This window comes from Naegleria fowleri (genome assembly GCF_008403515.1).
Source record: "Naegleria fowleri strain ATCC 30894 chromosome Unknown tig44, whole genome shotgun sequence".
In the NCBI taxonomy this organism is placed as follows: Eukaryota; Heterolobosea; class Eutetramitea; order Acrasida; family Naegleriidae; genus Naegleria; species Naegleria fowleri.
In genome coordinates this window covers 337,232-359,768 of record NW_025407976.1, presented here as the reverse complement: position 1 = coordinate 359,768, position 22,537 = coordinate 337,232, and the positions used below count along the sequence as shown (strand labels likewise).

Genomic DNA, 22,537 nt, shown 5'->3' with positions numbered 1-22,537 from the left:
TTGCAACTCGTTCAATGATATCCTTCATCACAACAACCTTCGTATTCTCCAAACATGACAGTTAAACCGAGCTACGAGAAGGCGGTGGGGAAATTTCACTTGGCCAATCTGCTTTGACACCCAACGACGCCTCCCATTATTACAAGAGAATTTTTCAAACGCTTGTTGTTATTTCTTTGACTTTGGACTATATTGGTCATAATTGTTTTGCTCAATTTTTTGACAATCCAGAATTTGGATAACTCTCCGATCTTATCATTGGAATTGACCATTTATATTTTTATTTCTTTTCTCGTCATTGATTTGTTCAATGATGTTCTCGTCACATTGCGATGTTTATTAGTCACATGGTCATTTATTTCTTTCTAGTAATTTTACTGAACTAATCTTATTGAATATGACATCAACGCAGTAGTATTAACAAACCATTGTTGAAGTATATAACACATCCATCAATTATGTTGTACTATCTTCCTTGATAAAATTTAAACAAAGGATTAAATTATTAATCAAATTTAATCAAATACAATATTAAAGGGATGTTAATATAAATGATAAGATTGTTATATACACATCATGATGAGTTCTTAAACACCCATTAAACATAAATTTTCATCAATATAAATTGTTACAAATATGATTTTCAATATATTAGATAACGATTAAATTATTGTTAAATGTCATTTTACACGATTATCTCAATCATAGATATATCTCAATCATACAATATGATAATACAGGATATTGTTATCAATATATTTGTTTGCGAAATTTAATTAACAATTTAATAATAGGAAGGAAATTTTAATAAAAAATGATCATGAGACTAAACATGGCAAAGAGACGAAAACATCATTGAACAATCAATGACTTAAGAAATAAAAGGCCAATGATAAAAATCGAGTTATCCAAATTCAATTAGTTGAGCAAATCAATTACGACCAATAATGACCAAAGTCAAAAGAAATAATTGTGAATTGGAGGTTTAGCGATGAAAAGATCAACCTCCAATTATTGTTTCGTTTAAAAACACTTCTGTTAATAATAATATCCTTAATTGAACAAAACTGTTTATTCAAGTCACTTCATAATTCACATTTTACTCCATTCCTGTTTGGCTCTCTCATGAAGTTCAATCACTTTGATTCTCGCATCTTTGACCAATTCATCCAGATCATTATATTTAGATGGGTCTATTGGACTTCCCATCACTACTACTGCTTTACCTGGAGATGCTAATGATTGATGGACTGGCCACATGTCACCTGTTCCATGAATAGCCATTGGAACAATCAAGGAATTGGTTTGTTGGGCAAGAATGAATGCACTAGATTGTGACACAAAAGTTTTGAATTCAAAGGTCATGAATGTTGTCCATAAAGAAACTACTCTTTCACATACCCTTTTTTAAATTCCAAAATATTCTGAGTGACTGATCTTCTTCCTTCAGGGAATATAAACACAGGAACATTCTGTTCAAGCCATTCTTTACAAACTTGTAAGCAATTTTTAGCACTCTGTTTCACAGTGTTGGTATCTTCAATTTTTTCAGTTGCAAAAGTTAGTGGAATATCTCCACAATGATGCATCATGTAACCTCCTAATGTTGAAAAAGAGTGTCTCCTGAATGACACACACACATTCACTCTTGTACTTACCAAAAGGTACATTGAATATAGAATCCTTAGATACCCATTTAGCATTCCAATCAAAAACTGAATTAATTGCAATAGGATCCATATTACTCTGATGATTACAAATAAATATTAATCTTCCTTGATTAGTATTCTTTTTTGGAGCTTGTTCCAATTCCATATATTTAATATTCCAAAATGGATTTAATTTCACTGCCAATCTTGAAGAGACTCTCATGAATTGACTGGTGAAGGCTCGACTCGTATCCATTCCAAGCCAACGACACACTTTGTAACACACAACACTACAGAAATAGGCGGGAATCCATAACGAGAAGAAACAAACGGATGCCCACAGGGTACACATCAAATTTACGACGGGTGAATACTTGTTGGTGCTGGTGGTTTGAAGGGCAGTGAAAGGCTTGTGAGGGTGGTTCAATGCAGTGCTGGTGCTGGTGCTGGTTGGAGTTGCAACCATCTTCTTGTACCTATCATCATTGGCTGCTGCCATTTGTGCTTGATGAATTTGTTGGACTTGTTGGACTTGCTCTTGAGGAGCTAGGAATTGTTGTTGTTGTTGAGAGGTTGTTACAGTAGTGGTGTGAGTCGTCGTCGTTGTTGAAGTGTTAGTGGCAGTAGTAGTAGTAGTAGTGGTTGTGTCATTAGTCTCTGTTGAGGAGGAGGAGGAGGAGGAGGGTGAATCGGAAGAGTTCATCTTGGTATTCTCTCCATCCATCATGATTGTGTCTGTTGTTGTTAAGGAAGAGAGGGTGTTGTTCGGATGGATGGTAGTACTGCCTACTCGAGAGGACAATGACTCGACCATTGCTGAGGTGGAGGGTGAATACTTGCTGGTGCTGATGCTGCTGCTGGTGCAAGAAGAGAATGAACAGTTTCTTCTTTTCGCCGCCGACGTTGTTGAAGATTCTTTTTTTTTAATCGTGTGTGTGTGTGTGTGATGAACGACGAACAACTCTTGTTTGGAAATGGTACTGCTTTGGAAAGACACTCGTTTTTGACAATGATTCATGAATAAAACTACTCGTACGAGTAATATGGGTCTCTTCTTACATAAAGTATCTCACTGACACAATATCAAATCCTAAATTTCTAATACCATTCGTTAATTCATCCATGGAATGACTTTCTCTATATAATTGCAATAAAGTTTGAAAGAGAGAAGATGATTCATGATGGTTTCCAAATCTATCTTCAACACCACCACCACCACCCTTGTTGTGATCATCATGATGAACAACAACAACAACATGGTCATAAAAAGTGAGTGAAAAATCATTCCTTCTAAATTCATTTTGGAGGGGTTGATAAGTCAAACTTGAGAATTGACCTTTCACATCAAAAATACATCCCAATGGTTCCATGGTCTTTCTTTTACAAAATCTTAAACATTTCACTTGTTGGTAATAGAGGAATTGTTGAGGAGTGGTAGTAGTAGTAGTAGTATTGGTGGTGGTAGTATTAGTAGTGGTCAGAGTGGTGGTGTGTGGTGTTGTTTGTGTGATGGGAGTAGTCATTATTGTATCTATTGAGAGAGATCTTGTTGTTGTTGTTGTTGTTGGTCGTTGTCGACAACTTTTAGAGTTGATACTATTACTTCTATTTCTACTACTGTTACCTCTACTACTATTCTTGATCATAGAACTATTACTATATGAATGAATTTCATTCTCCTCACATTTACTTTTCAAATCATATCCATTCAATATCAATCGATGTAAAAATTGATTAAAAGATTCACAAAGTGTTAATAAAGATAGAATTTCATCTTCAATAAATGCATCGAATAGAATCATATTTAAATCAAATAGAGTCGATTGAATACTATCATCTAATTTGTTTGAATAGGAATGATCATTCAAAGAGGACTCATCACATCTTGTTGTTGGTACTGATTCATTGAAAGGATCAATAGAACATGTGGTGAATGATGGTTTTGGTATTAAATATTCTCTCATAATACATCCCTTTCTATTTTCAATCATTGAAACTATTCGACTACCCTTCACCACATGAAATTGTCTAAAGACACGTTTTGAAAAAAAAGGAGGAGTAGAAGAAGGATTAGAGGAGATTGGAGGAGAGCCATTCATAGCACTACCACTATGAATACCACCACTTTTATGAGAGGAGAAAAGGATTGAGGATTGTGTGGTACTAGTATTAGAAGAATGAAGTGTTTTGATATTTCTATTTCTAATATTTTCAATTCCTTTCAGAAAATGATCATGATGGAATAATTTTTCAAGAAAGAGTGAAAAATTTAAATCATTAGGATGGTGTGTATTAGTACCATTAGTAGTACCATTAGTAGTAGAAATAGTAGTAGAAATAGTAGTACCATTAGTAGTAGAAATAGTAGTAACATGAGTGTTGGTATTAGTGGTGGTGATCAAAGGCATTATCTTTTCCACATAAATATCATAAATTAAATGATAAAAATTAATTTGTGATAATTGTAAATAGAATGATCGATTTCTGAATAGTCCAACGAGGTACTTGTCATCAATGAGAGTGGAATGAGTAGTAGTATTGAAAGGAGTAGTAGTAGTGGCTGAATGAGGAGGGGTGTGTCTATCAATAGCAATACCAGTAGTCCTAATAGTCCTAGTAGTAGTAGTAGTAGAAATACCAGCTGTAGTAGTAGTACCGGTAGTCCTTGTTGTTGTTGAATTGAACCATTGATCCTCATCATCACAATTGTCCTCCTCTTGTTTAAAATTCGATTGAAAATAGTTTTGAATTCTCTTCAATAACATCTTTAAATCATATTCTTCAATAAATAATTGGTATTCATTACATGTCCATATTCTTTCTCTCTTATCTCTACTATAAATTTTAAATAATTTATCTAAACGTTTTTGATTGGATAATTCATGAAATCTCTTCTCTCCAATGCATTGAATCAAATCCATTTCAGTTTCTTGTACTTTGGAATTCAATCCATGAGAAGGATCATTCTTTTGATTCTTTGGTTGTATTATGAATGTAGGTCTATGTCTTCTCGAGGTTGAAGGTTCTTGTGAAAGATTGGATTCTTTAGCCATTGATATTGTCTTCTTTTTGAGAATGGTATCCTTATCAAATTGAGATTGAAGAATGACATCCTTCTTGGTAAGGAATGTTCGTTGTTTTTCTTTAGACATGAATTCACCAAATAAGGTAAAATATTCTTCTTCTAAATGATCCAATAAGAGTTGACACTTTTGTAAATGTGTATGATTTTCATCATTAGAATTACCATTAGAATTACCATTAGAATTACCATGTTGAGTAGTCGTTGTAGTATTATTGATGGCATGACCATCACCAGTACTACTATTCGAACTACCATAACACACCACAGCAATTCGTGCCAATAATTCAATAAATTCACTAATATTCACTGCATGTTGTTGTTGTTCATTGTGTTTTGAATTCAAACTTTTCGTTAAAAAATTATTTCTCTTTTCTCTAAAAATACTTTTAAATATTTTCTTAGTTTCAAATTCTGAGAGCATATTTGGAATAATTGTAAATCGAATACAAAATGCAATAAATGATTCCAATTTCATAGTATTATTTGCTTTGAATAAATCTACTACTACAATATTAGATGAATTATCAATTTCAATAAACATGTGAAAGATACGAAATAGAGAAGGTCGATAGTAATGAAAGAGAGAGGATATATTTGGATCACAAGTAATCCATTTTGAAAAATTATTCACTAATTTGTGTGCTCTTTTCAACATGTTCAATACATAGGGATAGAGTAGAGTTTTAGAACATGTTTCTAAACTATTCTTTTCCAATTCTGGAAATCTTAATTTTGATAAAGTTTTTAAATGAGATAAACAAGTATTGAAATCAATAAATGGATTTTCATAAATGACCTTTGTTGAATAACCTAATACTGATTCTAGAGTATGATTTTCAGTATCTTTCATGAATATTGTTGATTCATACATGATATTTTTAAATTTCAAATATTTGATTCTTTTTTTGACATGATTGAATTTCATAGATGGATCGAAAGAAGATGTCATTTGGGAGTTGTTATTCATAGTGTTGATAGTATTCATAGTATTGTTGTTGTTGTTGTTGTTGAAAGGACTTGCATGGTTTGAAGATATGAAATTTCCAATATTTCCCATCATGGTCGTAGGTGCAATGATAGTGCCACCATGATGATGATGAATACCATGAATACTCGAACCACCACTCGAACCACCACCACTCGAACTATTACCATGAACACCTCCAATATGAAAATGATGATTTGGATTCATCAAATGATTTGAATTTGAAACTGAAATCATTTTAAATGTCTCATCAGGAATATAATTCTTAAAAGATGACATTTGTTGATGCATTTTCAAATGTTTTTGAGGAATAAATCCCACTTTCTTCTTTACAAGTTCTAAATATTGAGGTGAATGTTTATCTATTTTCTTTCTATTTCCATTTCCAATCGATTCTTTAATTTTTCTATTAATCATTAATACATCTGTGGTATGTGTGTGATGTGGTGATGGTAAAGGTTCAATCGATGTGGTGGAATGAGCATTTTGAGCATTTTTGTGTGATTTCAACATGGCACTCACTGCCAATGCTGCAGCTCGAAAGGTTAAATGTTGTCTTTTACCAACTTGATTGTATTCAGTACTTCCAAAGATATCAAATAATTTTAATAATAAATCATGAGCAGTGACTTGATGTTTGTGTAGACCTAGTAATTTCATACAAATATAATCTTCTTCATTTAAAAGAGAAAACGATGAAAATGTGTGATGAAGAGAGTGTTGTTGTTGTTCAACAGAGGATGGATGATTCAATGATGATGATGGTAGAGTGGTGGCATTGGTGGTATTGTTGGTATTACCTTGGTTAGGAGGACCATTGATCATTATTGAACTAGTACTTGTAGTACTATTGATTTTTAAAGTCGTAAGATGATCGGTCGAGGGTTGTTGTGTTTTCGAAGGTGGTGATGGTTGAAGTGAGGTTTGTTCAGAAGAAGATGGTCGTCCAACAATTAATTGTTTAGAAGAAGAAGATGGTCGTGATGATGACAATGGTTTTGAACTGGATCGACTTGTCGATGAAGAACGAGAAGAAGAAATGAGTCGAAAGGGATTGGATTCTTCAATATGAGCATCCTGTGACTCATCATTCTTGGTTGTCAAAGTTTGCAACTTGCTTGACCACAAGCTCATCCTTTCGGAGGTGGTGGTGGTGGTGGTGGATGGTGGTTGAAGAGAGGTTTTTGTTGTTGTTGCATCTCTGAGAGGATCATTTCTGAGAGGAGTGGTAAGAGTGTTGGCAGTGGAATTGGTGAAGGGTGGAGGAAGTGGATCATGGAGAGATTTTTGATGTGCAGTGAAGTGATGAGGGTTGTTGTTGTCAATGATGATGGCGGTGGCTTGGTGATGTCGTCGTCGAGAATGGTTGTTGTTGCCCATCATCATCTTTGAAAAATCAATCACTCCTTCACCAATATTCTCAAAATCTAAGGCATTTCGATCGTTTGAGTCAAGAATGATGGATTCAGAGTCTGAATTTGTTGTTGAGGAAGAGTCATCAATAATGGCACTCTCTTGATCGATACTACGTGATCGATGGTGATGATGGCGGGAATTTTGATTATATATTTCTTCGTTGTCATCCTCGTCGGAATCATCAATGATTAATGATCCAAATAAGGGTGTTTTGGATTGATAGTATCCCTCTGCACCATAGAAACTATTTGTTTGACCACTAGCACCACCACTGCTGATTGGAGGATAATAACTTCCACGTTGGTAAGGAAACGACGTATCATTGTCCCCCAATTTAGGGGAGGAGAGTGCATTCGAGTAGGGAAGTTGATTGTTGTTGAGGTTGTTGTTGAGGTGGTTGTTGAGGTTGAGGTGGTTGTGGTTGAGGTTGTTGTTGAGGTTGTGGTTGTGGTTGGAGAGAGGAGGTAGTCGTGAGGAGGAAGAAGGCTGTACTGTTGCTGCTGCAAACGACGATGAAGGATTTCTGAAGGACATTTTCTTTCGCACCAACAACAAAAATAGATGGGTTTCTGAACAGAGGCGCGCGGTCACTTCTGTTGCTGCTGGGTTCGAATTCTCGAGCGCGCTCGCACATAAAGCTTTGAAATCCTCAATCTCTGTGTGTGGGTATGAACCTAAAGATGCATCGCACATAAAGGCTCAAATTTCGACATTCATCACCTCGAGCAAATTGTCAACGAGAGAGAGTGGATTAAAAAAAATGAGTAACAAGAACAACATGAATGGCCATTGCAGTAGTAGTAGTAGGAGCACCACTAGTACCACCACTCATTCCCTCTGGTCATCAATAACACCACCACCACCTCTCCACAAACGAAGTAGTACATCCTCTCCATCTCCGACATCCTCCTCTTTTCTATCCACCTTCTCAATGAATTGGAGTGGTGGGAATGTTAGTGGTGGGAATGTTAGTGGTGGGAATGTTAGTGGTGGTGGTTTGAGTGGTGGTACTGCTACTCCTTCAACTATTTCTCCTAATACTACTATTTCTCCTACTACTCCTACTCCTTCTACTACCACAACGACGACATGGATATTTCAACAACCCAACCATAACAACCTCCTCATTCAGCCTCTCCTTTCTTTCTTTCGTCATTATATTTATTCCGATGATCAAACCAAACATTTATTTTATTTCATTCTTGTGAATATTCTATTCATGATCATTGAATTAGTATTTGGAATTTATAATAATTCTCTAGGATTAATTTCAGATAGTGCACACATGTTCTTTGATTGTACAGCTCTTGTTATTGGTTTATATGGATCCATCATGTCAAAATGGAAATCAAATCAAATTTATTCCTATGGATATGTGAGATATGAGTATTTGAGTGGATTTATTAATGGAATATTACTAGTATTTATTTCTATTTATATTTTATTGGAGAGTATTCATCGATTGATTGATCCTCCAATTGTACATACTCAACAATTATTGTTAGTGAGTGTTATGGGATTTGCAGTGAATATGTATGGAGTGATTTTTTATCATCAAGATCATTATGGTTGTAATGGTCATAGTCATAATAGCAGTCATTGTAGTAGTTATAGTCATAATAATAGTAGCACCACCACTCTCCATGAAGAATCCTCTTCTTGTGAAAATGAAATGAATCATAATGAGAGACAGACCATGAATTCCTCTTCTCCATCATCAACAACAACACATTCGGAACAACATTTCGAGTGTTCTCATCATCACCACGATGAAAATCTGTATGGTGTCTATTTGCACATGATTGCAGATGCTCTTGGAAGTATTGGTGTCATTACATCCACTCTCATTGTACAATATCTTGGATGGTATATTGCTGATCCCATTTGTTCTTTAATTATTTCTGTCATGATTCTCTATACAAGTATTCCATTAATCACAAATTCGAGTCGAGTTCTATTACAGAGAACACCCATTCAACACGAACATAAAATTAACGAATGTGTAAAAGAGGTTTTGCAATTAGAAGGAGTGGTTCAAGTTAGAAATTTACATTTTTGGGTTTTGAAATCAAATTTAAATGTTGGAAGTTGTAAAGTATTGATTAGCAACCAAAGTAATGAGCAAACGATATTGAAACAAGTCACAAATATATTTAGAAATTATAGATGCAATCTCGATATGACCATTGAAGTTGAAAAAGATCCACTTCAAGTGATGGCGCATTCCGAACATTCGCATCATGAATGAGTGTGTGAATGTGACTTTATAAAAGAATTGAACAAATGCAATCTTCATAGAGCTTGAGATTTGTCATTTCATATTGAAACATCATTTATTTGGAAATGATGCATTGTAATTGTTTAGCAACACTGGTCAAATCTCTCACCATGGAAATGTCATATTCTGTCATGTGTTCCACATTATCATATTGCTCTTGAATGATCGATTGAAGTAGAGAGTCCAAATGTTGTACTTCTTCTTCAGAGTATAATGATGAAAGTGTTTGTTTTGATTCAACATTCAAACAAATATTGTGGAATATCTTCAACACAACAAGAGCAAGTGCCACTGTGGATCGTTCGAGAACATCAATTAATTTTTCAATAGCTCCTCTCTCCTTTAACAATTCTAAATGTGTCCTGTTAGGGTCTGATGACAAATTCACCAACACACCACACACGGCATATACAATATCTAAATTGCCATGTTCAATCATGATGATTAAGGCTTCATCAATTCGTGACTTGTGCATGTACTCTCGAACCTGTGCATCTTGAGAAAGATTTCCGAAACATCTCGTTGCTTCATAAACAACATCACTGTGATCATGAAATAACAGAGTTGAGAGAAGTGATGCAAGTTTGAGTTTGTGAATAAATAGAGGGGCTGTTGGAATGTTGAAAGCATAAAAGGATAAGTTTGTGATACATCTCAACGTGTTTAGAATTAATTCTTCACAATCTTGTACTTTCTTTTTTTCCACAAGTTCAACAAGACGAAGAGTTGATTTGGACTGAGCGATGAGTTTCCCTTGTTTTTCATCCATAGAAATGTTGGCAATCAGTCTTATCAGTTTCGTCAGTAAATCTTCAGTCTCCTTCTTTATATTGTCCTTGCTTGTTTTTTCATCTTCCGTCGTGTATAAATCCAACAAATCTAAGAGAAAGGGCACTTCAGACTTTTCATTTAATTGTTCTTGTCCCGAATAATTCTCAAAAGTTAAATTACCAAGAATGAATGTCACTCTCACAACGATTGGCATGTGTTTTCTGTGTTCCCTTAATACGTTAATGAGACATGATTTTAAGTGTTCAATTCTTCTCATTTCTTCAAGACAAACATCATCTAATGACAATTTGCTTAATACACGTGTTGCATTATGGATAAATTCTGAATGAGATATTAGGGCACTCATTAAAATATGAATATTGTCAATCACATTATATTCCAAGAATTGTTTAAATGTGCTTGAGCGAGTTGCCAAGTTTCGAAGTGTTGCCAAAATTTGAACCAACAATTGTGCTTGTTTGTTCACTTTCTCCATACTGCCTGTTTTGAGCTCTCGAAGCGCTGATGACATTAATAATGATAACTGAGAGACAATGTTATGCTTCACAAGAGTTTTCTGGTTATGAGAATCATAGGAGATGTTTTTTAGAGTTCCAATAGAGAAGAGTAAAATCTCCCAGCTCACATTGTAGCTTTCAGTTACAAAATCTTGATTGAGCAAGAGAATGATTGGAACTAGTATCTTATCATCCTTGAATAATTTGTCATACTTTTCTTGTTTGCTAATCTTGAACAATATTTTACAAATTTGCAGAATATGTTGACCTATTCGAGTGAGTTTTAAAATGATTGAACAAATCTTGACTGTAATTTCTGCATTTCCCATGTCCAAGAATTTGGAGAGTTTAGACACTAGCACAGCTTTTCTTTCGTCCTCTTTTTGTAATTTTTCTACCAACAGATGCAAAGAGTCCAATGTATCCGATAATTGTTCTTCGTTCAATGTTTCGAGAGAGACAACAATCGAGTCTATAGAACCCCACAATCTGTCATGAGTATCAGAAACTTCATCGTCCTTACATTCATTACTTCGACTACTTTTACTGCTTCCTGTTCGTTTAGATCCTGAGGATGAGGGTTTCTTATCATGTTCAGTTAGTTCATTGTCCGTTCATACAAAGCTGCTTTGATATTAAACATACCTTTTTCCTCGTACTTGATTTTGAATTGTTCGGATCTTGAGTGGATTCATCTCGTGTTCCCGAAGAAGTTTTTCGATATGAAAAATCGAAATTGGAACTGCTGAATGCTGATGTTGGTCTACTTGCATATTCATTCTCAACGAACAACCTTCGTTCATTATCTCTCGGAGTAAATGGTCTGGATGGTTTTGAAATAGTTGCTCTTGTAGAAGATTCATTTTCTACCAAACTTCGGGCTTCAGAAATCACACTTTGAATGATTGAACTTCGTATTGGAAGAGCTGCTGATGATGAGAGCGTTTGCTTAGACTCTTCGGATGGCATTTTTTCAAAATGGGAATTGCGTGTTGTAAAATTTGAGCGGGTTTTTTAATTCGTTGCAACCATAGGTTTATGAAATGACTCTATTTGAATTCTCTTCACCATCAACAACACCATCACTACCACCGCTCACACCACCACTCTGTGTTGGAGTACTAATACTACTATCACTACTACTAACATTGTTTTTTTCTGTACTTGATTCTATTTTGGATTTATCAATGCCCAATAATTTTGTTGTTTCATCATAGAGTGCTTCTTCCTCTTCATTTCTTTCTGAAGGTTGATTAGGATCTGGTAGTTTAGGTAAGAATTCACAACATTCATGACCAATAATGGAATGGAATATTTGTTTCACATGTTCAATCATTCCACTTTCAAATTGCAAAATATCAGCCGATGCATCATGACACATGTGAATTCTTCGTTTGTTATTCATTAAATCGTATAGAATGGAAGAGGAGGAGGAAGAAGAATGGTTGTGTTCTGACAAATGTGTTGTTGATCGAATATGTTGTTTGTATGAAATGTACATGGAAAATGGTTCTGTTGTAGAAGGAGTGGTAGTGGTGGTAGTAGTAGTAGTGCTATGTTCTGTAGCATTACCTTCTCTATGACTTTCTTTAGTGCTCTCAATATTACTACTACTGTTACTACTATTACCACTGTTACTACTATTACTACAACAACTATTACCACTGTTACTACTATTACTACTATTACTTGAAACAACAACACCATGACGAATATTGAATAATCGTTTCACACATTCTTCCAACATGAGCATGGTCAATTCTTCTTCGAGTTGTTGTTGTTGTTGATTCTTCTCAAGAGAATCCACAACCCTATTATTGGACATGATACCACTACCATCACAACAACATGTTTGAAGAGTAATTAAATACTTTCCACGTGGACATGTACAACTGGTATAATCCATTTGAGTTAAATAAATACTGAAAGGTTGTTCATAATAGAAATGATCATCATCATTCGATAAAAGGATATCTTTTACATTCATACTACTTCGAGTTGTCTTTTGAATTCGAATCGTACCAGGTGGAATAATAGCCAATACATTAGAGGATGAAGAGAAGAGAGGTTGATCACAAACAATGACTGTCTTGATATTATGATAATCCTTTGCATTGGACGAGTCGTGATGATGATGAACATTTAAAGTATCTCGATTTACAATTAAATGATCACATGTAAATGATTGAACTCCACTCTGTACTCGAATGATTTGTTTCTCTTTTGAGTAATAATCATCACGATGATTCATTATGGAAGGAACAGTAGAATTTTGATCATGATGACTGGTAGTGCTGGTGCTGTTGCTGGTAGTGCTGGTGCTGTTGCTGGATGGAACAGTCGTCGTAGCAGAACTGGCAGTCAAATCAGACTGATCAGTGGTGGTAGTGGTGCTGTTGCTGGATGGAACAGCAATATCCGTTGCTGCAACCGTTATCGCTGTCGTTGTCGTCGTGGATGAATGAAGCCTTTTCTCATAATGTTCATTCTCAATCCATTCAATACATATTGGACTCCATCCTCCATCCTCACCATCACCATCCATACTCACATGCCCCTGAATTCCCCTTCTCAATACATAGACACCACCAAATACTGCACTCACTCGACAAAAGACTTGAATCAATTCACTCTGACCATACATGGGATATAAAAAGGCTCCACCATTTCCAAATCTTCCTAAACTTGAAATAAAATACTTCACTCGAGAAATGACAAGACGAATCGAATACTGTGAGTGATTGGCAGAATCTAATAGAGCCAATGCATGAATAATGATCGATTTCAATTTAGAATTCTCTTCATCTCCAAGTAATTGAGTCTTCTTTAAAAATAACTCAAAAGATTCATTTTCATGTTCCTTATAGAGTTTGAATTTGGTATTTGTTGTTTCTTCTGATGATGAATCTAAATCGGATGGTAATTCCATACAAAATGTAATAAATTTCACTAATCGATTCTTTTCTTTGAGAGAAATAAATTTTGTTTTAAATACTTCTCCTTTTGTTGTCGGAACCATTTGAAATAATTTTGAACAATCAATTTTCCATTGATCATCTTGTTGATCCGAATCAGTAATATCATGACCAGTATTAGCATTGTCATTATTTGAATAGATAATGATTGGTTGTTTGAATGGATTACTTTCATGTTCTTGATCAAACATGTAAATAGAATCCAAACATCTAAATTCCATATTACGTGCAACTCCTGAATTTATCAATAAATCAACCATTGGACCACGGCAATACAATAAATGTAATCCACAGAGATCAATCATGACTCTTCTTTGAAGCGATGAATTTAAAGTATTCATAAAATAGGTTGGAGAGTCGTTGAATGAATGGTTACTAAATAAATGTGGTTTCAATAATGAAAAGGAAGGGTTGTACAGTGGTATAGAAGATTCACCATCATCACTCCGAGGAGTTGAGTTGTTGTTGTTGTTGTTGGTACTATTGTTCCCATTGAGAATAAATTCATACAATTCGTTGGGATTAAGAGTACTGTATTGTGCTCCGTACGTTTCATGAACATCGAGATGAAGAATTCTTTTACCGGCTCTACTCAGTGCAGCGGCAAGAATACTTTCTTCCATACCAGTTCCAACAATAATGACATCATAGTGAGTTTCCGGTAGTAGAATATCGGCCATTTTATGTCAATTTTTTTTAGTGTTAATTTAAAACAAAAGGTTTTTATTGATTGGCCTTTTCTCGTGTGACGTTGGAGTGGTGGTTTCTTTTGACGTCATCCAACGGATTTTTGTCTGTGGGTTGTGTGTTCACCACAGCGAAGGGAGGATAGGCGTAAAGGGTTGGAGTCATTAAGGTAGTCGTAGGATGGTGAGTGGAAGATGGTGGTGTTGGTTGTGGTGCATGATACAATGCATAAAATCCTCCTGCTGAACGAGGAGGTGGAGGGGGTATGGGAGTACTTTTTGCATAAATGGTTCCTCCAACTTGTGGTGGTGCAACCCCATGATACATTATGCCAGTTGTTGAATGAGGAGGTGGAAGAGTGGTAGTGGTGGTGGCTGCATAGTGCAAAGATGGAGGAGTCACAGGTATCAACGTGTTGTGAAGTGTTGTTGCAGTCGTTCCTGTTGTTGTAGGTGATAAATGATGTGAGGAAGATTTAGATACTTCGTTTTGTTGTGAATGTAAAGATGGTGTCATGGCAGTCCTTCTCCATCCTCGACTTTGACTGGAGGATGATGGTTGAATGGTCAGGACATTGGATTTTTTAACCATTGAGGCAAGCAGAGAGCTCTCTGAAGAAACGGTGCTTGTAGTGCTGGTAGTAGTAGTAGTGGTGCTGGTGATGTTGTTGCTGCTGCTGGTGGTGCTAGTTGTATGATTACTCTCATTCCTCGAGTGATTGGTTGAAACGGGTTTGCTGCAATGACCATTATTGGTCAAGTCTTTTGAGGCACTTCCACTACTCACATTCGTTCCATTCGATTGTTTCAAACGTGTGAGTCTATTGTTACATGTCGAAAGATTGGCAAAATGAGCATCAATCTTTGCGGCCTCTCTCAATCCAGAAACTGCTGCTCCCATTACTGTTGCTGGAAATTTGCGACTTGTGTGCTCACCAGCAAAAAAGATTCGATCTTCCACACTCTCAGCCAATAAATCATAATCATCACCAGTGGCACCAATTCTCACATACGAATACGATCCTGTACTCATTGGATCACTATACCAATTCGTTCTCAAAATCTTTTTAGGATCAGGAAGTTCCGTACTCCAATGATATGCCTTCCTTAAATATTTCATTACCTTAGATTTGATAAATTCTAAATTATTCGCATCATTTTCCAATTCAAATGCTGATTTTCCAGCCACTAGACCGCATAGTAATGGTTTTTGTGTGAGAGGATATAAATTCCAAAACAAGTAGCAAAATCCTCGTTCGTTAGGATTATCATGAGTTAATCCAAAGAAAAAGTGACTCTTTTCCCAAAATTCATAATCAAATTCTAAAATTATTTTGTTCAGTAACCCAAAACCTAGTTTGTGAATTGCTTGAGTTTTCCATTCTGGCAATGGAGGATTAAAATTGAAAACATTTGATGGAGATTTTCCTTGTAGAACTCCCAGTGGTACAGTTACCAAAACTGCATCGCATGGATATGTAAATTCTTGTGATGTGTCATTGGTTGGCTGTTTTTCTGGTTTGTATGTTTTGAATTCTCCAATTGGATTGGAATGAATACTTTCGAACTTGGGAGTAGTTTTTGTTTTTACCTTGACTATTTTCGGGTCAGAATAGTCAATTTCAGTCACCATTTGATTAAAACGAATCACATTATTCTCTAACTGTTGGGTATCATTACAGAGCATATCAATCATCTTTGAAAATCCTTCCTTTACAAAAGAATGATCTCCACCTAGTTCATAAATATCATCTTGATCCCAATGATAAAGTGAGGCTGATTCTACATCATGTCCAACACCTAAAATCATAATGTCATTAAAATATTCTCTCGTTTTAATGAACTTACCATAATCTAGATTTGCTGCATGCCAATGTAATACCTCTTTCATTGTTTTTCGGTCTTGCTCAGGGACCTGACTAACATAATAATCAATCATCTTATCGAGAGCATATCCCAGTGACATGTCTGTTTTGTTCACTCGTGCTTCATAACTTAAATCTTTGGGATGTCTATCTGAAAATCCCAAGTTAGGATCTCTTCGATACAATTCTCGTTCCTCTTCATGTTCAGGAAATTTTAAGGAACAAACTCGATCCAAAATTTCATTATAGAGATTGGTATATTTTTCATCCAAATCTTTTGGAACTTTTTTTCCGTTCGATTGAAATAACTGATCTTCTTTTGGCATGGTTACCAAGTTGATCAATGTTTGGTTCGCAAGACATACAATCGGAGAAGCAGACGTATTTGTGATAATTGATGCGCCAATATCAACAGGAGAATGATCAGTCCAAGAGTAATCAGTAAACACTCTACCACCAGGTCTTCCACGCCCCTCAATGATTGTAACTTGATATCCAAGAGAAAGAAGTTTTTTTGCAGCCAAAATTCCAGATATACCTGCACCAATAACGACCACATGCTTATGTTCCTTATTCAGAATTGGAGTTCTTTTCAGTAACTCAAAATGATGGGGTTTCAAACTAGTATCCACTGGTTTTGGGTATCTAGTGCTACACATGTATCCATAATTGATGAATCCATGTCGATTCAAAAATTCATATGCTACAACTATAATTTCTGATAAAAGTGATGGTGAAACAATCGTTTTCTTCTTAATGTACGCAAGGTTGGGAATTTGTTCTAAAAGAGTATCACAATTGATCCATGTTGCAATGTCATTCCACCACATGAACAGAATGACATTTCTAACCGCTAAATAGTCTTCCGGAAACTCTATGGAATATTGAATGGGCAAGTCTCTAACTTCTTCCATAGTCAATTTATCCAAAACAAGTCTGCTAAAATAAACTGCGTCTGGTAATGAATCATTGAAATCATCCGTAGTGGTAAAATCAACGAAGGGAGGAGATATTTCAGTCAAGGACGAAGAGGAAACCTTTTTTTTCTTTCTTGCTGGTTTTTTCTTCTTAACCGACAACGATGATGATGAGCCTTTATTCTTCTCCAATTTACCTCTTTTCTTTGAGTTTTTGGATGATGGGGAAGAAACTGAAGGTTTCAATCGATCTCTCCAAGAAATAGAGTTGCTTTCATCAGAGCCTTCTTCCATGTCGTTATCGTTTGAATTTTCAGACGAATCTATTGAGGAAGTTTCAAATTCGTGTAATGGTTCTTCAGAGTCATCATCGTCATCATTTACAGACTTTCTTGATCTGCTTTTCTTAGTTTTAGGCATATCTTCGACTGTGTTTTCCGACGCCAACACCAACAGAAAGGTATTTTTTATGAACCAATCATTGTGCAGCTATCCTAAAACTTTACAATGGGGAGTGTGATGTTTTGAAGAAGAACCAAAGTGAAAGTCGTCCGAATTCATACAGAACGAGCCCATGAGTGGCTGCACTCTCTAATAAACACTCTCTCCATTCCATCCTCTCGCTGTGATATGTTGATAGTCAAAAACGCTTCACTATCAACCTCCAGCATCTCACTTTGAGCATCAAAAAATAAAACGCCATCATGTCCGAGCAAGTATGTGTTTCATTTGGCTCATTTTTGACCGTATGATGATGGAATGAAAACCCGATTTTTGATATTGACTGGTTGATGCCGAATTATATTCTTAAAATTTTAATATTACATAATATTATGTATTACAGACTTACCGTACCGGATTGTCTTTCTTAAAGTACATCCAATTAAATTCTTATTTCTTGAGACGTGTTATCAAGGACCCTAAAGTTAGAAAAGTTGAAATGAGAAAAGCTAATGCTTTCAAAGAAGCAGTTTTTGAAAGGGTTGAAGGAGATGCTGAAACTCCTATTGAAGGTATGTAGAGATTGGAATTTTGATTTCAAAAACAACAAATTCAAAATCATCATCATGATTGCTTATAATTATTTGATGAATATTATTGATTCATCCACAGACCTTCCAAGACAAATTCATCAGTTAAAGTAGTACTCTAATAGCGGCCGTTTTGTTGTACAAATGGGACAATAAAAGTTGTTTATTTAAAAAGAAGGAGCGAAGATATTAGCATCTTCATTGAGTTTTGTGTCCTGTTCAATGACGGCTTGCTGGTCTGTATCCTCCATTTCATTTTCAAAATCATCAAAATCATCGAGATCATCACCAACATCTTCCTCGACTGTTGTTGGATTGGACTGTTCCTGCCTGATATCGTTGGAGGATTGCGTGGTTATTGGTTGTGGACTTGGTACTTTTCGGTTTTCTCCTAATGTTTGGATGTTATTCTTCTTGGTAACACCCTTCTTGTGTTCTTGTATGGTGGTCGTGTTGGTAGTGTTTGCCTTTGTTGCTGAAGGTTTGGTGATTGGTTGTTTTGGTGGATGACTTGGACTACTCACAGCGCTCTTCTTGTTGTTCGTGTTGTTGGAGGACGAAGAGCTTCCTGGAGCATTCGACACAGTGTTGGGCGTTGCTGAAAACAAGTTGGAATCTGCTGTTGAGGAAGAGGAGGAGCTATTGGTTGGTGTTGGAATTGGACTCACATTAATCATGTATTGCTCCAATTTGTTTTGTTTAAGGGTCATGTTGAGACTTCTAATGTCCTTGTCTCTCTTTTCCAAAGCATTTCGCAACTCTGAATTTTCTTGAGAAAACTTTTTCACATCTTGTTTCGATTGATAGGCAATCATTTTGGCCTTCTTTTCAATGGTTTCTCTTGCTCTCTTCAAAACGACAACCTCTTTGGACAGTTTATCGTTGGTTTGATTTAACTCTTCCACTTGTTTGGAGAGTTCATCGATCTTTGCAACTCCATCTTCGCTTAAATTCTTTCTTCGTAAAATGGTATCAAGGTTTTTCGCTTTTTGTTCATAAACGGATAGCATTTTGTTCTTTTGATTGACGAGTTCTTCTAACTCCTTGCATTTCTCTCTCAGCTTTTCAATTTTGGCATTGAGAAATTTGGATTCGTTCTTCATGAGGTCCATTGCCTTATCTTGAACTCCTGTATTTTCCAAAGCCTTACTTTGTTCTCGTTGTATGACCTTTAAGCTCTTATTTTCCTCTCTCACTTCATCTAACTGTTGTTTTAATTCTTTAACCTTATTCTCCAAAGATTTAATTCTTTCTGGGTTTCCTTCATTAAATAATTGTTTTTGCAATCTCTCAATGGTTTTCTTGTCAATTTCATGTTGCTTTCGAAGAACTTTGAGCTCTTGTTCATTTCCCACAAGAACGGTCTTCACAGTTGGTTTTGGTTTAGGAACGTCCACTCCTTTTTGTATGAGTTGTTCATCCACAATTTGATTCAATTGGAACAGTTGTTCTTTTAAATTTTGATTTGACTTTTTAAGTTTAGCAATGACTTTCTCATCGTGCTTGATTCTCTTTTTCAGATCTTGAACTTGCTGACTATCCGAAGCATGTACCGAAGTATCTACACTTGCTACATTTGGCTTTTCCTCTTCTTCAATCTCATCTTTGTCTTCATGAAAAGAATCATCAAAGGACTCTCCGAACGATTCATTCATTGCTGAAGAAGCTGGTTGGTTATTCTTTTGATTATTTACAAGTAACCTCACTCGATCATCAACAGGTACATTCTCATTGTTGTAGTCGCTTTTTTCAACTTCAAACTTTTCCATATACGTTACTTGAGAATTGGTTTGTGGTCGGGATGAGAATTGAGGAAGAATTTTGGAACTCTTATTTGAGGGAGGTCTCTGATTGTTTTTGATCAAGTTTGAAGGTGATGATGATTCCTTTTGTTCCTCTACATCACCGTCATGTTCATGTTCTTCATCGTCAGAGTAATGAAATACATCAAAACCCTCCTCTCCGTGGTTTGCATTTTCATGATTTGGAGATAATTCAGACATTTTTTGGCGCTAAGAATTTACAACCCAAGTTGAAGGTTGAACATTGGTTGCCAGTAGTAACGAAACAGTTAGAGTCACATGTGGCGGGTCAACATGTTCCTCTTGAAGGCGCATCGTGTTGACTCACCCATGGGAATGAATGAATCAACTAATTGGTAATTACCAATTAACCAGATGAAGGGTTTCATGTTCCTAGTATTCAATTAATTTGAGCTCGAGCTCAGATTTTCGGAAAATGATTTACCTGAGAGGACCCACATACGCATCTCACTCCTCTCATACTACCAGTGATCTCTTCCATGAGAATATATATATATATACACAAATGGACCCACAAGAAACTGGGCCATTGAATCATCATCAGCGCCAACATCAGCGCTCACTCACGTATTTAAAAAATGTTGTCTTCGTCCGGTACTGAAAAAGGTGCAATGACTGGTTCAGCGTCAGGAGTGTTCGACAGCTACAATGATACTGTTTTATCTTCTGAGAAGGGTGTGTATTTATTTTTGATCATCAACCCATTCGTAGTGATCGATCACTTTTTGTATGAATGAACATGATGATGGTGATGAATATATTATTATTTGGTCATGGTGGTGATTATATTTTGTGTTCTATATATGATTGTATGGATCATCATCATCAAAATTAACTACCAAACCCAATTAACCCCATTTTGATGATGCATATCAATTGTTACCTACACAATATATCAATCTCTGAAGGTGTTGCTGTGGTTGGAAGCTCGAATGTTGATCTCACTTTTGTAAGTTATCGATTAATCAATTTTAAATAGTGTTGATTGTGTTGTTGACACATCATGAATGTATATATATTTATCATTCGATTGAATATAATAATGATTCACCCATGATCATCCTATTCATCCGATTTTGATGGAATTTTCAATCCTAATATGATCATTTTCACACAATTACAACAACATTCTGATATATATACACTCTGTAACAACAAACACAACAATATTCTGATACACACATCTCTAACATTGATATTACACCACCACCACCTTGATCCATCACTCTCATTATTTCATCATCTCTTGTTGTTGACCATCTTGGATTCATTCATTCAACACTTTTCACAGAGAGTTCCAAGATTTCCCAAATTAGGCGAAACACTCTCTGCTCTTTCTTTTGAACAACATTTTGGTGGTAAAGGAGCAAATCAAGCATTTTGTATCTCTAAATTGTCTTCAAAGGAACCACGTGTGGTATTTGTTTCAGTGGTTGGAAATGATTCTTATGGAATTGAGATGAAACAATACTACAAGGAGAATCATTTCTATCATGTGGACAAGAATATTCACACAGCTGTTAAAAGTTCAAGTATTACTACTAGTTCTAGTACTACTAGTTCTACTACTAGTACTCCTATTGACAACAACAATACTACTACTATTGCAACTACTACTAGTTCTACTACTAGTACTACTAGTACTCCTATTGACAACAACAATACAACAACCATTCCCACTGGTCAAGCACTAATTTTTGTTGAAAATGAATCTGGAAATAATTCCATTGTTTTGGTTGGAGGTTCTAATGATTTATTTAGTGTTGAAATGGTTGACAAGTCATGGGATGATATTTCTCAATGTCGAGTAGTGGTATGTCAAAATGAAACACCACTTCCTACCACTTATTATACATTGAAAAGAGCAAAACAAGAAGGAATTATTACTATTTTCAATGCAGCACCTGCTTTAAATATTTTGAATTTACCTGAATCATGTCGTGATTTACCAAAATATGTGGATTATTTAATTTGTAATGAAAGTGAATCACCAATAGTGATTGGAAAGAATCCTCTAGACTCTGATTTTATTCAAAATGATACTCTCATTGAAGAGATGTGTCGAGAAATTCATGAAAAATTGAACATTCCAAATGTGATCATTACATTGGGTGAGAGAGGATGTGCTGCATTGTATTCACAACAAGATGATTTGCAAAATGATGATGAGAAGGAACAAGGTGTTTCTTTACAAGACAATACCAATCGTAGTGATAGTGGTGGTAAAAGTAGTGGTGACGATGGTGGTAAAAGTAGTAGTAGTGGTGGTGATGATGGTACTTGTTCTTTACAATTCATTCATGTGAAAGGTAAAAAAGTAGAACATGTGGTGGATACCACTGGAGCTGGTGATGCTTGGGTTGGGTCTTTTGCATATTTCATTTCATGTGATATTCCAATTCCAGATTCAATGGAATTATCGAATTTTATTGCATCCATTACTGTTCAACATGCAGGAGCTCAATTATCATACAATTCACTTTCTCAATCGATCATTTTAGACAAATTGTGAGCGAGAGTAAGAGACCGTGTCTGTCA

At 35.6% G+C, this 22,537-nt stretch overlaps 9 protein-coding genes across 9 annotated transcripts; 3 read left to right on the top strand and 6 right to left on the bottom strand.

Annotated features, from left to right (window-relative positions):
• Positions 1–1,092: 1,092 nt before the first annotated feature.
• Positions 1,093–2,352, bottom strand: FDP41_005481 (uncharacterized protein; the record flags this gene model as incomplete). Its single annotated transcript, XM_044709010.1, has 3 exons — positions 1,093–1,327; positions 1,402–1,600; positions 1,659–2,352. The coding sequence occupies 3 exons, from the start codon at positions 2,350–2,352 to the stop codon at positions 1,093–1,095; spliced, it is 1,128 nt and encodes a 375-aa protein (XP_044560200.1).
• A 352-nt stretch (positions 2,353–2,704) lies between these two features.
• Positions 2,705–7,669, bottom strand: FDP41_005480 (uncharacterized protein; the record flags this gene model as incomplete). Its single annotated transcript, XM_044709009.1, has 1 exon — positions 2,705–7,669. One exon carries the CDS (start codon positions 7,667–7,669, stop codon positions 2,705–2,707), a length of 4,965 nt encoding a protein of 1,654 aa, XP_044560199.1.
• A 226-nt stretch (positions 7,670–7,895) lies between these two features.
• On the top strand, positions 7,896–9,383 carry FDP41_005479 (uncharacterized protein; the record flags this gene model as incomplete). The annotated part of the gene is made up of 1 exon (XM_044709007.1): positions 7,896–9,383. One exon carries the CDS (start codon positions 7,896–7,898, stop codon positions 9,381–9,383), a length of 1,488 nt encoding a protein of 495 aa, XP_044560198.1.
• Positions 9,384–9,468: 85 nt separating this feature from the next.
• FDP41_005478 (uncharacterized protein) lies at positions 9,469–11,671 on the bottom strand (the record flags this gene model as incomplete). Its single annotated transcript, XM_044709006.1, has 2 exons — positions 9,469–11,286; positions 11,348–11,671. The coding sequence occupies 2 exons, from the start codon at positions 11,669–11,671 to the stop codon at positions 9,469–9,471; spliced, it is 2,142 nt and encodes a 713-aa protein (XP_044560197.1).
• A 67-nt stretch (positions 11,672–11,738) lies between these two features.
• Positions 11,739–14,357, bottom strand: FDP41_005477 (uncharacterized protein; the record flags this gene model as incomplete). Its single annotated transcript, XM_044709005.1, has 1 exon — positions 11,739–14,357. The coding sequence occupies one exon, from the start codon at positions 14,355–14,357 to the stop codon at positions 11,739–11,741; it is 2,619 nt and encodes an 872-aa protein (XP_044560196.1).
• A 43-nt stretch (positions 14,358–14,400) lies between these two features.
• Positions 14,401–17,565, bottom strand: FDP41_005476 (uncharacterized protein; the record flags this gene model as incomplete). The annotated part of the gene is made up of 2 exons (XM_044709004.1): positions 14,401–16,163; positions 16,212–17,565. 2 exons carry the CDS (start codon positions 17,563–17,565, stop codon positions 14,401–14,403), a joined length of 3,117 nt encoding a protein of 1,038 aa, XP_044560195.1.
• A 284-nt stretch (positions 17,566–17,849) lies between these two features.
• On the top strand, positions 17,850–18,290 carry FDP41_005475 (uncharacterized protein; the record flags this gene model as incomplete). The annotated part of the gene is made up of 3 exons (XM_044709003.1): positions 17,850–17,861; positions 17,990–18,158; positions 18,259–18,290. The coding sequence occupies 3 exons, from the start codon at positions 17,850–17,852 to the stop codon at positions 18,288–18,290; spliced, it is 213 nt and encodes a 70-aa protein (XP_044560194.1).
• A 53-nt stretch (positions 18,291–18,343) lies between these two features.
• Positions 18,344–20,179, bottom strand: FDP41_005474 (uncharacterized protein; the record flags this gene model as incomplete). Its single annotated transcript, XM_044709002.1, has 1 exon — positions 18,344–20,179. The coding sequence occupies one exon, from the start codon at positions 20,177–20,179 to the stop codon at positions 18,344–18,346; it is 1,836 nt and encodes a 611-aa protein (XP_044560193.1).
• Positions 20,180–20,577: 398 nt separating this feature from the next.
• FDP41_005473 (uncharacterized protein) lies at positions 20,578–22,511 on the top strand (the record flags this gene model as incomplete). Its single annotated transcript, XM_044709001.1, has 3 exons — positions 20,578–20,674; positions 20,908–20,948; positions 21,291–22,511. The coding sequence occupies 3 exons, from the start codon at positions 20,578–20,580 to the stop codon at positions 22,509–22,511; spliced, it is 1,359 nt and encodes a 452-aa protein (XP_044560192.1).
• Between the last annotated feature and the right edge of the window lie 26 nt (positions 22,512–22,537).